We start from the raw sequence: 13,832 nt of genomic DNA, 5'->3' as shown, positions 1-13,832 counted from the left end.
ATACTAACCTAAATAGATTATAAAGAAGGAAGCTTGTACAGAATAAAAATATTCCAAAACGTGCAACCTGTTTGCAATAAGGCACTAAAGTAATACGGAAAATACTGTGGCAAAGAAATAAACTTTTTGTCTGGATTACAAAGCGTTATGTTTGGGGCAAATCTAACACAAATCAAATCAAATCAAGTTTATTTTATATAGCCCTTCGTACATCAGCTAATATCTCGAAGTGCTGTACAGACACCCAGCCTAAAACCCCAAACAGCAAGCAATGCAGGTGTAGAAGCACGGTGGCTAGGAAAAACTCCCTAGAAAGGCCAAAACCTAGGAAGAAACCTAGAGAGGAACCAGGCTATGAGGGGTGGCCAGTCCTCTTCTGGCTGTGCTGGGTGGAGATTATAACAGAACTATGCCAAGATGTTCAAAATGTTCATAAGTGACAAGCATGGTCAAATAATAATCAGGAATAAATGTCAGTTGGCTTTTCATAGCCGATCATTAAGAATTGAAAACAGCAGGTCTGGGACAGGTAGGGGTTCCATTAAACCGCAGGCAGAACAGTTGAAACTGGAAATAGTAGCAGGGCCAGGCGGACTGGGGACAGCAAGGAGTCATCATGGCCCGGTAGTCCTGACGTATGGTCCTAGGGCTCCGGTCCTCCGAGAAGAAGAAAGAAAGAGAAGGAGAGAATTAGAGAGAGCCAAGATTTTCAAAATGTTCATAAATGACAAGCATGGTCAAATAATAATCAGGAATAAAAGTCAGTTGCTTTCTCATAGCCGTCATTAAGAGTTGAACAGGTAGGGGTTCCATAACAGCAGGCAAGAACAGTTGAAACTGGAACAGCAGCAAGGCCAGGTGGACTGGGGACAGCAAAGGGTCATCTTGCCCGGTTGCCGTGACGTATGGTCCTAGGCTCCGGTTCTCCGAGGAGAGAGAAAGAAAGAGAGAACGAGAGAATTAGAGAAGCATAACTTAAATTCACACAGGACACTGGATAAGATAGGAGAAGTACTCCAGTATAAACCAACTGACCTAGCCCCCCGAACACATAAACTACTGCGAGCATAAAATACTGGAGGCTGAGACAGAGGGGTCAGGAGACACTGTGGCCCCATCCGATGATACCCCCGGACAGGGCCAAACAGGAAGGATATAACCCCACCCACTCTGCCAAAGCACAGCCCCCACACCACTAGAGGGATATCTTCAACCACCAACTTACAATCCTGAGACAAGGCCGAGTATAGCCCACAAACACATCACTGAGTACCACTCTCCATATTTCCAAGCATGGTGTTGGCTCCATCATGTTATGGGTATGCTTGTCATCAGCAAGGACGTGGGAGTTTTTTAGGAGAAATATATATTTAATAGAGCTAAGCGCAGGCAAAATCCTGGAGGTAAAACTGGTTCAGTCTGCTTTCAAACAGTCACTGGGAGACACATTCACCTTTTTAGTAGCAAAATAACCTAAACACAAGGCCAAATATACACTGGAGTTGCTTACCAAGACGACATTGAATGTTCCTGAGTGGCAGAGTTACAGTTATGCCTTAAATCGGCTTGAAGATCTATGGCAAGACTTGTAAAAATCTATCTAGCAAGCTATTGACAGAGCTTTGACTTAGGGGGTTGAATACTTATCTAATCATGTCACAGCCGTCGTCTAGGTGGAAATGACCAGACCAAGGTGCAGCGTGGTGAGCGTACATTTTCTTTTATTTAGAATGTCGCCAACAAGAAACAAAGCCACGACCGTGACGCTTACGAGGGCTATAGTGCCACTAACAAAGTCAGCTACCCACAAACACCAAAGGAAAAAAGGCTGTCTAAGTATGATTCCCAATCAGAGACAACGATAGACAGCTGTCCCTGATTGAGAACCATACCCGGCCAAAACATAGAAATACAAAACATAGAAATAAATAAACTAGAATGCACACCCTAGTCACACCCTGGCCTAACCAAAATAGAGAATAAAAGCCTCTCTATGGCCAGGGCTTGACAAATCAAGATATAATGTTGTTTTATTTTTCATTAATTAAAAGAAAAAAAGAAAAACAATCCCACTTTGACATTACAGAGCATTGTGTGTGTGTGGATCATTTACAAAAAATGACCAATTAAAACATTTTAATCCAACTTTGTAACATAACAAATTGTGTAAAATGTAAGAGCTGTGAATACTTTCGGAAGGCACTGTGTATTTCAAGCAATGTTACAGCTTTACACACTCATTGGCATTCTCTCAAACAGCTTCATGAGGAATGCTTTTCCAACAGTCTTGGAGCAGTTCCCACATATGCCGAGCACTTGTTGGCTACTTTTCCTTCACTCTGCGGTCCTTCTCATCTCAAACCATCTCACTTGGGTTGAGGTCGGGTGGTTGTGCAGGCCAGGTCATCTGATGTTGCACTCCATCACTCTCCTTCTTGGTCAAATAGCCCTTACACAGCCTTGAGGTGTGTTGGGTCATTGTCCTGTTGAAAACAAATGATAGTCCCACTAAGCGCAAACCAGATAGGATGGCGTATCGCTGCAGAATGCTGTGGTAGCCATGCTGGTTAAGTGTGCCTTGAATTCCAAATAAATCACTGATTTACCAGCAAAATCACCCCCAACCATCACACCTTCTCCTCCATGCTTCACGGTGGGAACCACACATCCGTTCACCTGAAAGACGTGTATTTGTATTTATTATGGATCCCAATTAGCTGCTGCCAAAGCAGCAGCTACTCTTCCTGGGGTCCAGCAAAATTAAGGCAGTTTATACAATTTTAAAACATTGCAATACATTCACAGATTTCACAACACACTGTGTGCCCTCAGGCCCCGACTCCACCACTACCACATATCTACAGTACTAAATCCATGTGTATGTATAGTGCGTATGTATGTGTGAAGTTGCAATGACTGATATTGTCTGATATTCCATTTATTTCTGTACCCCATTCACTCATGTAACTCTAAAGGGGAAAACAGTAGTTGCTACATCCATTTTAGGACATAAAAATTAATAATATGTACCCATAGATTTTTGAAGAATATAACATTTTTATAAATGCCTCTTGAGCTTAGTTTAACTATCGTACCCCACCAGAACCCAAAATATAAGCTTGTTTTACGCCAATGATTTTAAACAAATACTGTTTTGCCTCAAAACATAGTTACAACTATAATGACTATATCAAGTCCTTGCATCCAAAGCTGTCTGAATTTGAGAGTGATTACATTTCTCCAGCCCCATCCATCAGCTTTTTACCGAAACAGTGGCATGGAGAACGTTTTGTTATTGTTTCAACTGCTGCTTGGTCCATTAAAGGAGACGTGACTCCTGAGAATGGACAGACACATACTCAGTCATTTACTTATGGCCAATTCAAGTTATTGCATGCATTTTATTCGGAATTGTCGGTTATTTTATTTAGAAGAGTAGTCCCTGTGATGCTGTATGGCGAAAAACTTCTAAAGCTGCCCTGATTTTACACATTAGTGGAAAGACTATAGTGTGACCGCCTAGTCATAAAGCAGGGAATAATCATTCAAAAACTGCCCCAATACAGTGGCAATAACGCTATCACAACAGCCGTCCAGCCATAAATATGAAGTTAATGGCCGATTTTATTGTTTAATGGGGGGTAAAACAACTGATACGGGAGGAAAATGTGTACTTTACCAGAATAGTTTTCTTGTTGTTATCTACTGAGCCAAAGAGTTGATGTTGGTTGAGTCAAGGTCACTGTCTGTCCTTTTGATCCTCGCCTTGCATTCCTTTGAAACTCTTTTGTAATGGATGTTTAGCTTGTTACTGAGTCAACACCACACACTCTTGAAGCTTCATGGCCACATAATGAGCTGAATGTGTTTGTGAAAAGAACCTTTGATACCCAGAGATAGTTTTGCCGCTTGGACCCAGAACCGAGATTAAGCTTTTTAAGATAGACATAATTGTCAATGGAAAAATTCATATTTTAGTCCTATGCTTAATCTGGGTCCAGGAAACAGCCCCACAATGTCTGTGGCTCCTACTGTCATCTTGAAAATAAATGAGTTGGGACAAATCTTCAAAAATTTGTGCCTTGCTAGCAGGTGTATTCATCAAATGCATTTTGCATGATGATTGTAGAGGTGAACAGCCTAGAGCAGTTACTGCAACATTCCAGAGGCAGTCCAATGAATGAAACTGCCTCACAGTCCAAACACATGTTTGGCAGTCTACCAGCCAAATATTAGGTGTTACGTTTAATATTCAGTGTAAAAACTGTAGACAATAGAATATAATAGAAATCTTATGAAGCAACCAATGATATAATAGCTGTGAGAGGTTCTTATATGGGTTCAGCTTTATCAAACAGAACTAATTTGTCTTGTTACCTATTGGTCAGATTAGATTTGGTCCAGTGCCAGCATGTTTGCGATTGGACTGAAATCCAAGCCTGCTGAATAATAATTACCAAACAGAGAGTATCTCGGCCAATAGCTTATTATTGAGTTGAGCAGCGTCTTTCAGCCACACTGTGCTGCTCTTGCATATAGAAACAAAGGCTGATCAAGGACATCAAAGAATGCTGGCTTTGTAAGCTGTGCAATATGTATCTATAACTTCATGCATGTAATACTCATATTTTACTCTGCGCTCTTTAGTGGATCTTGCTCAGTCATTCCTGATGGTATTTGGTGGTTTAGCTAGATGCTGGTGTTGGAGGTTGCTGAAATGTACACGTGGGTGTGGAGCCATCCTGCTTTAAGAATGAGGAGAACAGCATGTATTATTCATACATCCTCGTCATACATCTCATCTGATTGAGTTGTGTCATAGCTAAAGGTGGGGGTAAGGGACAGCTGTCCACAGGGAGGGGAACAGGGGATACAATACGTGGCACAGAGAAGCTTTCTGGGTATTGTCGACACACCCTTTTTGATCCCACTTGTCTGCCTTCTGTTTGTTCGTGATGGGTGATAATATAATATCCATCTTATCCTAACGCTTTGTCAAATACTTCAGGATCCCTGCATTAAAAGTGGTTCTTTAAAGATCACTGCCTTCAAATCAAATCAAATCGCATTTGTCACATGCGCCGAATTCAACAGGTGTAGACGTTACAGTGAAATGCTTACTTACAAGCCCTTAACCAACAATGCAGTTTTAAGAAAATACCAACAAAAAAGTAAGAAATAAGAATAACAAATAATTAAAGAGCAGATAAGAATAGTTGGAGTAGCAGTGGTGTTGGCTGTAGTGTTGTCCTGCTATCCTCCTATCTTAACTCACTATGGTCATTGTTCTCCTGCCAGGATATGAACTTGATTGACATCCTGTGGAGGCAGGACATTGACCTGGGTGCCGAGCGGGAGGTGTTTGACCTGAGCCTGCGGCAGAAGGAGGATGAGCTGCGCAGGCAGAGGGAACTGGAGGAGGAGAAGAGGCTGCACCTGCTGAGGGAGCAGGATAAGGCCTTGCTGGAACAGCTAGAGCTGGACGAGGAGACTGGAGAGTTCATGCCCTGCCTGCTACCCAGTGAACCAGAGCTGCCCAACACAGATACCACCCCAGAGGGAAACCAGGTATCTGTCTCTGTCTGTCTGTCTGTCTGTCTGTCTGTTCTGTCTCTGTCTGTCTGTGTCTCTGTCTGTCTGTCTGTCTGTCTGTCTGTCTGTCTGTCTGTCTGTCTGTCTGTCTGTCTGTCTGTCTGTCTGTCTGTCTGTCTGTCTGTCTGTCTGTCTGTCTGTCGTCCGTCCGTCCGTCCGTCCGTCCGTCCGTCCGTCCGTCCGTCCGTCCGTCCGTCCGTCCGTCCGTCGTCCGTCCGTCCCCTCTGAATAGAAAAGAGTAATGAGATTAGCATTTATGCTAGGGAAATGTATGTGTTTCTGTGTCTTGTTTTTTTTAAATATTCATTTGAGGGTGGTAAACAAAAGTATCTATATCCACAGTAAAACGAGTCCTATATCGACAAAACCTGAAAGGCCGCTCAGCAAGGAAGAAGCCACTGCTCCAAAACCACCCAAAAAAGCCAGACTACGTTTGCAACTGCACATGGGACAAAGATTGTACTTTTTGGAGAAATATCTTCTGATCTGATCAAACAAAAATAGAACTGTTGCCGTAATGACCATCATTATGTTATGAGAAAAAAGGGAGGCTTGGAAGCCGAAGAACATCATCCCAACAGTGAAGCACGGGGTGGCAGCATCATGTTGTGGGTGCCTTTGCTGCAGAGGACTGGTGAACTTCACAATATAGATGCATTATGAGGACGAAAATTCGTGGATATATTGAAGCAACATCTCAAGACTTCAGTCAGGAAGTTAAAGCTTGGTCGCAAAGGTCTTTCCAAATGGACAATGACTCCAAGCATACTTCCAAAGTGTGGCAAAAGGCTTAAGGACAACAAAGTCAAAGTATTGAAGTGGCCATCACAAAGCCCTACCTCAATCCTATAGAATATTTGTGGCAGAACTGAAAAAGCGGTGCGAGCAAGGAGGCCTACAAATCTGACTCAGTTTCACCAGCTCTGTCAGGAGGAATGGGCCAAAATCACCCAACTTATTGTGGGAAGCTTGTGAAAGGCTACCCAAAAGTTTGACCCAAGTTAAACAATTTAAAGCAATGCTACCAAATACTAATTGAGTGTATGTAAACTTCTGACCCACTGGGAATGTGATGAAAGAAATAAAAGCTGAAATAAATCATTCTCTCTAGTAATATTCTGACATTTCACATTCCTAAAATAAAGTGGTGATCCTAACTGACCTAAGACAGGGAATGTTAAAGGGATTAAATGTCAGGAATTGTGAAAAACCAATATATTTGGCTAAGGTGTATGCAAACTTCCAATTTCAACTGTACATTATGTTTAAAAAAAAATGTTATAACTTTATCGCTCATACAGCCAGTCATTTATATCTGTGTGTCTGTTTTTGTAGAACACCATTTTTTCCAGAGTGGATGGGGATGCACTTTCATTTGATGAGTGCATGCAGCTTCTCGCAGAGACATTCCCTTTAGTAGAAACCATTGAGGTAAGAGAATACACTACCAATACCTACAAACCAGTAACATAATTCCAATCTGTTTTTCCTCTTATCAATGCATCCCCTCTAATTTCCAGTATTTGTCTGTGTATTCTAGCTCCCCCATCCTCCTCCTGCTCATGTCATGCCCTCCCCTTTCATTGGCAACAGTAGGCCAGATATGCTGACCTCCCAGCAGTCACCTGTGGCCCAGAACCCCATGCTCTCTGCTCTGCTGGCCCCCCACAAGGCTCCCACTGCTGTGCCTGCGTCTCTGGATCCAGCCCCTGTGGATGTGGAGCAGGCCTGGATGGAGCTGCTCTCCCTGCCTGAGCTCGAGGTAGGTATGACACAATGGAACAATTCATAAAGCCACAACAAGCCCTGTTCAGCTAGGTAATGGACACCTAAAGAACAACAAGTGGCTGCTGCAGTAGGGCGGGCGAGGACACAGCACAAGCACGCCTTTGTTAGAATAAATTTGAAAAGTAGACCTCCTGATAATTCTCTTTTATTTATGTCCTTTTCTGTTGGCATGAACTTTCTCAAACAGGTATTATTGTGCATCACACAAAATGTACGTACCCCGCATAGGCCTAAATGCAAGAAAATACATTTGTCAAATGAGTTTCTATGTACTGAAATAGCACGCACATTAGAACTCATCGAACTCAAGTCCAGGAAAGTTTACAAGCCGAACAAGCCTAATTGGAATGATGAGTTAAGGGACCTATGATCTGTACGCCGCAAGGCTGAGCAGTTATTTCTACAGTGTAAAGATAGGAATACAAGATAAGATTTTAAGAAAAAACAGCATGTGTTTGATTAAAGACTGAGCCTATTCAAACAGAGATATCAGACAGGGCAGGTATTACACCTTGAGGAGATACAGACAAGAAATTCTCAACAGTTCCTGGAACCAAATAAGTTGGGACCAAAACGACATAAGACAATTCCAATGGAAGTCAGTGAAGAGCAGGGGGGCTGAAGTTCGATATTACACAGGTACTTAATGAGTGTGAGAAGGGGTTTGCAAGTTTGTTCTCAGGTAATGAAAATGTGGCATATTTTGAGGAAGATTTTTATTAAGACACATGTTCCCTGAAAACTAAACTGGGAAATGGCAGGTAGCGGCAGCAGGTAGCCTAGTGATTAGAGCGTTGTACTAGTAACCGAAAGGTTGCAATATCAATCCCCGAGCTGACAAGGTAAAAATCTGTCGTTCTGCCCCTGAACAAGGCACTGTTCCAAGGCCGTCATTGAAAATAAGAATTTGTTCTTAACTGACTTGCCTAGTTAAATAAAGGTTAAAAACACAACGTCAAACTCAGAACCCTCTTATATACTGTATTGAAATGTCAGAATGATAGTAGAGAGAATGATTTTTTTCAGCTTTCATTTCTTTCATCACATTCCCAGTGGGTCAGAAGTTAACATACACTACATTAGTGTTTGGTAGCTTTGCCTTTAAATTGTTTAACTTGGGTCAAACGTTTCAGGTAGCCTTCCACAAGCTTCCCACAATAAGTTGGGTGAATTTCGGCCCATTCTTCCTGACAGAGCTGGTGTAACTGAGTCAGGTTTGTAGGCTTCCTTGATCGCACACGCTTTTTCAGTTCTGACCACACATTTTCCATGGGATTGAGGTCAGGGCTTTGTGAAGGCCACTCCAATACCTTGACTTCGTTGTCCTTAAGCCATTTTGCCACAACTTTGGAAGTATGCTTATGGTCATTGTTCATTTGGAAGACCCATTTGCGACCAAGCTTTAACTTCCTGACTGATGTCTTGAGATATTGCTTCAAAATATCCACGTAATTTTCCGTCCTCATGATGCCATATATTTTGTGAAGTGCACCGGTCCCTCCTGCAGCAAAGCACCCCCACAACATGATGCTGCCACCCCCGTGCTTCACAGTTGGGATGGTGTTCCTCGGCTTGCAAGACTCACCATTTTTCCTCCAAACATGACGATGGTCATTATGGCCAAACAGTTCTATTTTTGTTTCATCAGACCAGAGGATATTTCTCCAAAAAGTAAGATCTTTGTCCCCATGTGCAGTTGCAAACTGTAATCTGGCTTTTTTTATGGCGGTTTTGGAGCAGTGGCTTCTTCCTTGCTGAGTAACCTTTCAGGTTATGTCGATTTAGGACTTGTTTTAATGTGGATATAGATACATTTGTACCTGTTTCCTCCAGCATCTTCACAAGGTCCTTTGCTGTTGTTCTGGGATTGATTTGCACTTTTCGCACCAAAGTACTTTCATCTCTCGGAGACAGAATGCGTCTCCTTCCTGAGCGGTATGACGGCTGCGTGGTCCCATGGATGTTTATCTTGCGTACTATTGTTTGTAAAGATGAACGTGGTACTTTCAGGTGTTTGGAAATTGCTCCCAAGGTTGAACCAGACTTGTGGAGGTCTACAATTTTTTTCTGAGGTCTTGGCTGATTTCTTTTGATTTTCCCCTGATGTCAAGGAAAGAGGCACTGAGTTTGAAGGTAGGCCTTGAAATACATCCACAGGTACGTTTCACCAAATTACTCAAATTATGTCAATTAGCCTATCAGAAGCTTCTAAAGCCATGACATAATTTTCTGGAATTTTCCAAGCTGTTTAAAGGCACAGTCAACTTAGTGTACATAAACTTCTGACCCACTGGAATTGTGATACAGTGAATTATAAGTTAAATAATCTGTCTGTAAACAATTGTTAGAAAAAATTACTTGTGTCATGCACAAAGTAGATGTTCTAACCGACTTGCCAAAACGATAGTTTGTTAACAAGAAATTTGTGGAGTGGTTGAAAAATGAGCTTTATTGACTCCAACCTAAGTGTATGTAAACTTCCGACTTCAACTGTAACCTGTACCTAAATGAGGAGTTGTCCGTGGCAGAAGTTAAGAAGGCGATTGACACAGCAAAAAATGGGAAAGCATTTGTCATTGATAAACTTCTTAATTAAGTCTTAATTACTCTAAATTAACTGAAGTTCTACATGGTTTGCTCTGAATTTGTTTAGAGTACAGTGTTCTGCAATCCAGTTGGAATAAGTCCATAGTCAATCCCATTACCAAATCTTTCAAATAATTACCCGAGAGTTCCACTGAACTGGAGAGGCATACGTTTACCAGGTACGGTCGATAAATTATATTCATCCATCCTCAACAGTAGGTTAATGCATCTATTATTACGTGTTTTACTTTTCAATTTTTTCTCCAAAAACATTGTTGGGAAGGACCCATAAGTAAGCGTTTCACTGTTAGTCCACACCTGTTGTTTACGAAGCATGTGACAAATACAAATTGATTTGATTAGAGCATCTGCCAACTGACTAAAATGTGAAATGAATGGCCTCTAGTTTAGAGAGAGAAGTGGATCTGAGTGTCTGCAATTAACTTGCAAGATCTTGCCTGCTCAATGTGTAAATTGATGTTCAGTGCCACTGAACTGGAGAGGCATAAGTTTACTAGGTACGATCTATAAATTATATTCATCCATCCTCAACAATAGGTTAATGACCTTTTAGGAGGATCAAAACATTCTGGTGGAACAACAAAATAGTTTTCATACATCCAAAGACTGTACTCAGTGTGTAGAATAGCCAGTATAAAAACATTAAGAACACCTTCCTAATTGTGAGTTGCACCCCCCCCTTTTGCCCTCAGAACAGCCTCAATGCATCGGGGCATGGACTCTACAAGATGTTGAAAGCGTTCCACAGGGATGTTGGCCCATGTTGTGTCAAGTTGGCTGAATGTGACCTGGCGATTTGACACATATAAAATGTAATTCATTCATTAATTGTATTAATTCACTCTGTGATCAAGTTTCACTGAATAGGGTTTTCATACTTGCTATGGAGCTGTATATAGTTCCACCACAGGATAGCACTGATCCAATGACTGTACATCGTCTTGGACTACAATGGCAATGCTATCCAATTTTAGATAGTAATTGTACCCATTGTTTATAAGGGTTTCCCACTAGAGATACAAGTCTCTTTTTTTTCACTATGATAATGAAGACATGAAATTAACAGTCTCACCTTTCAATAAAAGATTTTACAATGTATATAGGTCACTGTCTGTTTTCTAATTCTTTGATTTACTCTATTTTCAACAGCAGCACTTAAAAATGCAAGTGTCAGATATCCTGGATCAGAATGGCTATACCAGCACAAGCATGCCCCTAGAGGTGCAGGACCCTAACTACAGCTTCTACTTGCCTGAGCTCCCAGGCTTGGTCACAAACATAGATACTACACCACCCGTCCCAACCATCAACAACTTCAAAGGGATGGTTCCCCCTGACAACCTCAACCAAATTACTCTGAAAGCCCCGGAGCTCAACACAACCTACACCACAGACAGCCTCTGTAAGGTGTTCTACACTGACCCCTCAAACACAAAACCTTGCTCCCCCATGTTATCCTATACTTCCAATGAGGCCAACCCACAGGAGGAGGTGAGACACAAACCACTGGAATCGTCAGAAATACATGTCCCCCAATTTTCCCTGACAGATGGACACAAGACTGCTACAGAGTTCCCTGACTCTGACTCCGGTCTGTCAATGGACAATGTCAGCTCACCTAAGAAATCCCATCAGGACGATAGTTCTACGGGATACAGCGACTCAGACCTGGAGGAGATGGATAGCAACCGGTCCGAGTACAGAGAGATGTTCTCACTGTCTCTCCATGGAGAGGAACAACAGTCCTCCCCTTACAACACTGGTCCAGTATCCCATCTTCCGGCAGACAGCCTACCCTACCCAAAAAGTGAGCTCATAGAGGGCAACGGCCATAACCAGCGCCCATTCACCAAAGACAAGCCGAGAAGGCGCTATGCAGGCTGCCAGTCCCGTCTGTCCAGAGACGAACAGCGGGCCAAGGCCCTGGGGATCCCCTTTGCTGTAGAGCTCATTATCAACCTGCCTGTGGATGACTTCAATGAGCTCATGTCCAAGCACCAGCTTAACGAGGTCCAGCTGGTCCTGATCCGAGACATCCGCCGACGGGGCAAGAACAAGGTGGCAGCCCAGAACTGCCGCAAGCGCAAGATGGAAAGCATCTCAGACCTGGAGGGGGAGCTTGAAGCCCTGTGCGAGAAGAAGGAGCACTTGCTCAGAGAGAGTGCCCAGAGGAACGGCAGTCTGAACGAGCTAAAGGAGCAGCTGGGGAGTCTGTACCTGGAGGTGTTCAGTCGGCTGAGGGATGAGGAGGGGAAGCCCTACTCTCCCAGTGACTACTCCCTCCAGCAGACCTCCAACGGCAGCATGTTCCTTGTGCCTCGTGTTAAAAAGATACTCAAGGGTGAAGACAAATAGTCTCTTCCATTGCACTGTTTTCATTACTTTTGTTCATACCTACTCTACATGACTACCATGCTCAAAGTTCTATGCTAGACTATCAATTGTATATATGTTGCTTAAGGAGTAGTTTAACAGGAGTGTTATTTAACTTAATTCCACTTAATTCCACTTTCAACAATGTTGAAATCTCTCCTTATTCTGTACAGCAATACTTTTTTTTGATCCTGTAATCATAGCTATGCAAATAGATGTCTACCCTATTTGCAATTGAGACATGGTGACATGTGTGTATGCACAGTTGAAATCGGACGTTTACATACACTTAGGTTGGAGTCATTAAAACTCGTTTTTCAACCACTTCACAAATTTCTAAACAAACTATCGTTTTGGCAAGTTAGTTAGGACATCTACTTTGTGCATGACACAAGTCATTTTTCGAACAATTGTTTACGGACAGATTATTTCACTTATAATTTACTGTATCACAATTCCAGTGGGTCAGAAATGTACATACTCAATTGACTGTGCCTTTAAACAGATTGTAAAATTCCAGAAAATTATGTCATGGCTTTAGAAGTTTCTGATGGGATAATTGACATCATTTGAGTCAATTGGAGGTGTACCTGTGGATGTATTTCAAGGCCTACCTTCAAACTCAGTGCCTCTTTCATTGACATCAGGGGAAAATCAAAAGAAATCAACCAAGACCTCAGAAAAAAATGGTAGACCTCCACAAATCTGGTTCATCCTTGGGAGCAATTTCCAAACACCTGCACAAACAATAGTACGAAAGTATAAACACCATGGGACCATACCGCTCAGGAAAGAGACGCATATTGTCTCCTAGAGATTAACGTATTTTGGTGTGAAAAGTGCAAATCAATCCCAGAACAACAGCAACAGACCTTTTGAAGATGCTTGAGGAAACAGGTGCTTAAGTATCTATATCCACAGTAAAACGAGTCCTATATTGACATAACCTGAAAGGCTGCTCAGCAAGGAAGAAGCCACTGCTCCAAAACCGCCATTAAAAAGAGAGACTAAAGTTTGCAACTGCACATGGGGACAAAGATTGTACATTTTGGAGAAATGTCCTCTGGTCTGATGAAACAAAAATAGAACTGTTTGGCCATAATGACCATTGTTATGTTTGGAGGAAAAAGGGTGATGCTTGCAAGCTGAAGAACACCATCCCAACCGTGAAGCACGGGGGTGGCAGCATCATGTTGTGGGGGTACTTTGCTGCAGGAGGGTCTGGTGCACTTCACAAAATAGATGGCACTGTGAGGATGGAAAATTCGGTGGATATATTGAAGCAACATCTCAAGACATCAGTCAGGAAGGTAAAGCTTGGTCGCAAATGGGTCTTCCAAATGAACAATGACCCCAAGCATACTTCCAAAGTTGTGGCAAAATGGCTTAAGGACAACAAAGTCAAGGTATTGGAGTGGCCATCACAAAGCCCTGACCTCAATCCCATGGAAAATGTGTGGACAGAACTGAAA

The 13,832-nt window shown here is 42.4% G+C and overlaps 2 protein-coding genes across 2 annotated transcripts in view; both read left to right on the top strand.

The window, feature by feature from the left end:
- Window positions 1-4,671, top strand: part of LOC139028453 (nuclear factor erythroid 2-related factor 2-like) — a 34,604-nt gene extending 29,933 nt beyond the window's left edge. Inside the window, exon 3 of the mRNA XM_070445886.1 lies at window positions 4,648-4,671. Within this exon, the coding sequence (XP_070301987.1) occupies window positions 4,648-4,671 (24 nt within the window). The remainder of the gene's footprint in view (window positions 1-4,647) is intronic.
- Window positions 4,672-5,233: 562 nt separating this feature from the next.
- Window positions 5,234-12,440, top strand: LOC111971125 (nuclear factor erythroid 2-related factor 2). The gene is made up of 4 exons (XM_023997919.2): window positions 5,234-5,568; window positions 6,928-7,023; window positions 7,133-7,354; window positions 11,137-12,440. Exons 1-4 carry the CDS (start codon window positions 5,302-5,304, stop codon window positions 12,340-12,342), a joined length of 1,791 nt encoding a protein of 596 aa, XP_023853687.1. The 5' UTR covers window positions 5,234-5,301; the 3' UTR covers window positions 12,343-12,440.
- Window positions 12,441-13,832: the final 1,392 nt, after the last annotated feature.

This window comes from Salvelinus sp. IW2-2015, linkage group LG12 (assembly GCF_002910315.2).
Source record: "Salvelinus sp. IW2-2015 linkage group LG12, ASM291031v2, whole genome shotgun sequence".
Taxonomy (NCBI): Eukaryota; Metazoa; Chordata; class Actinopteri; order Salmoniformes; family Salmonidae; genus Salvelinus; species Salvelinus sp. IW2-2015.
The sequence above is the reverse complement of the archived record's forward strand: the minus strand, read 5'-3'. Positions and strand labels throughout refer to the sequence as shown.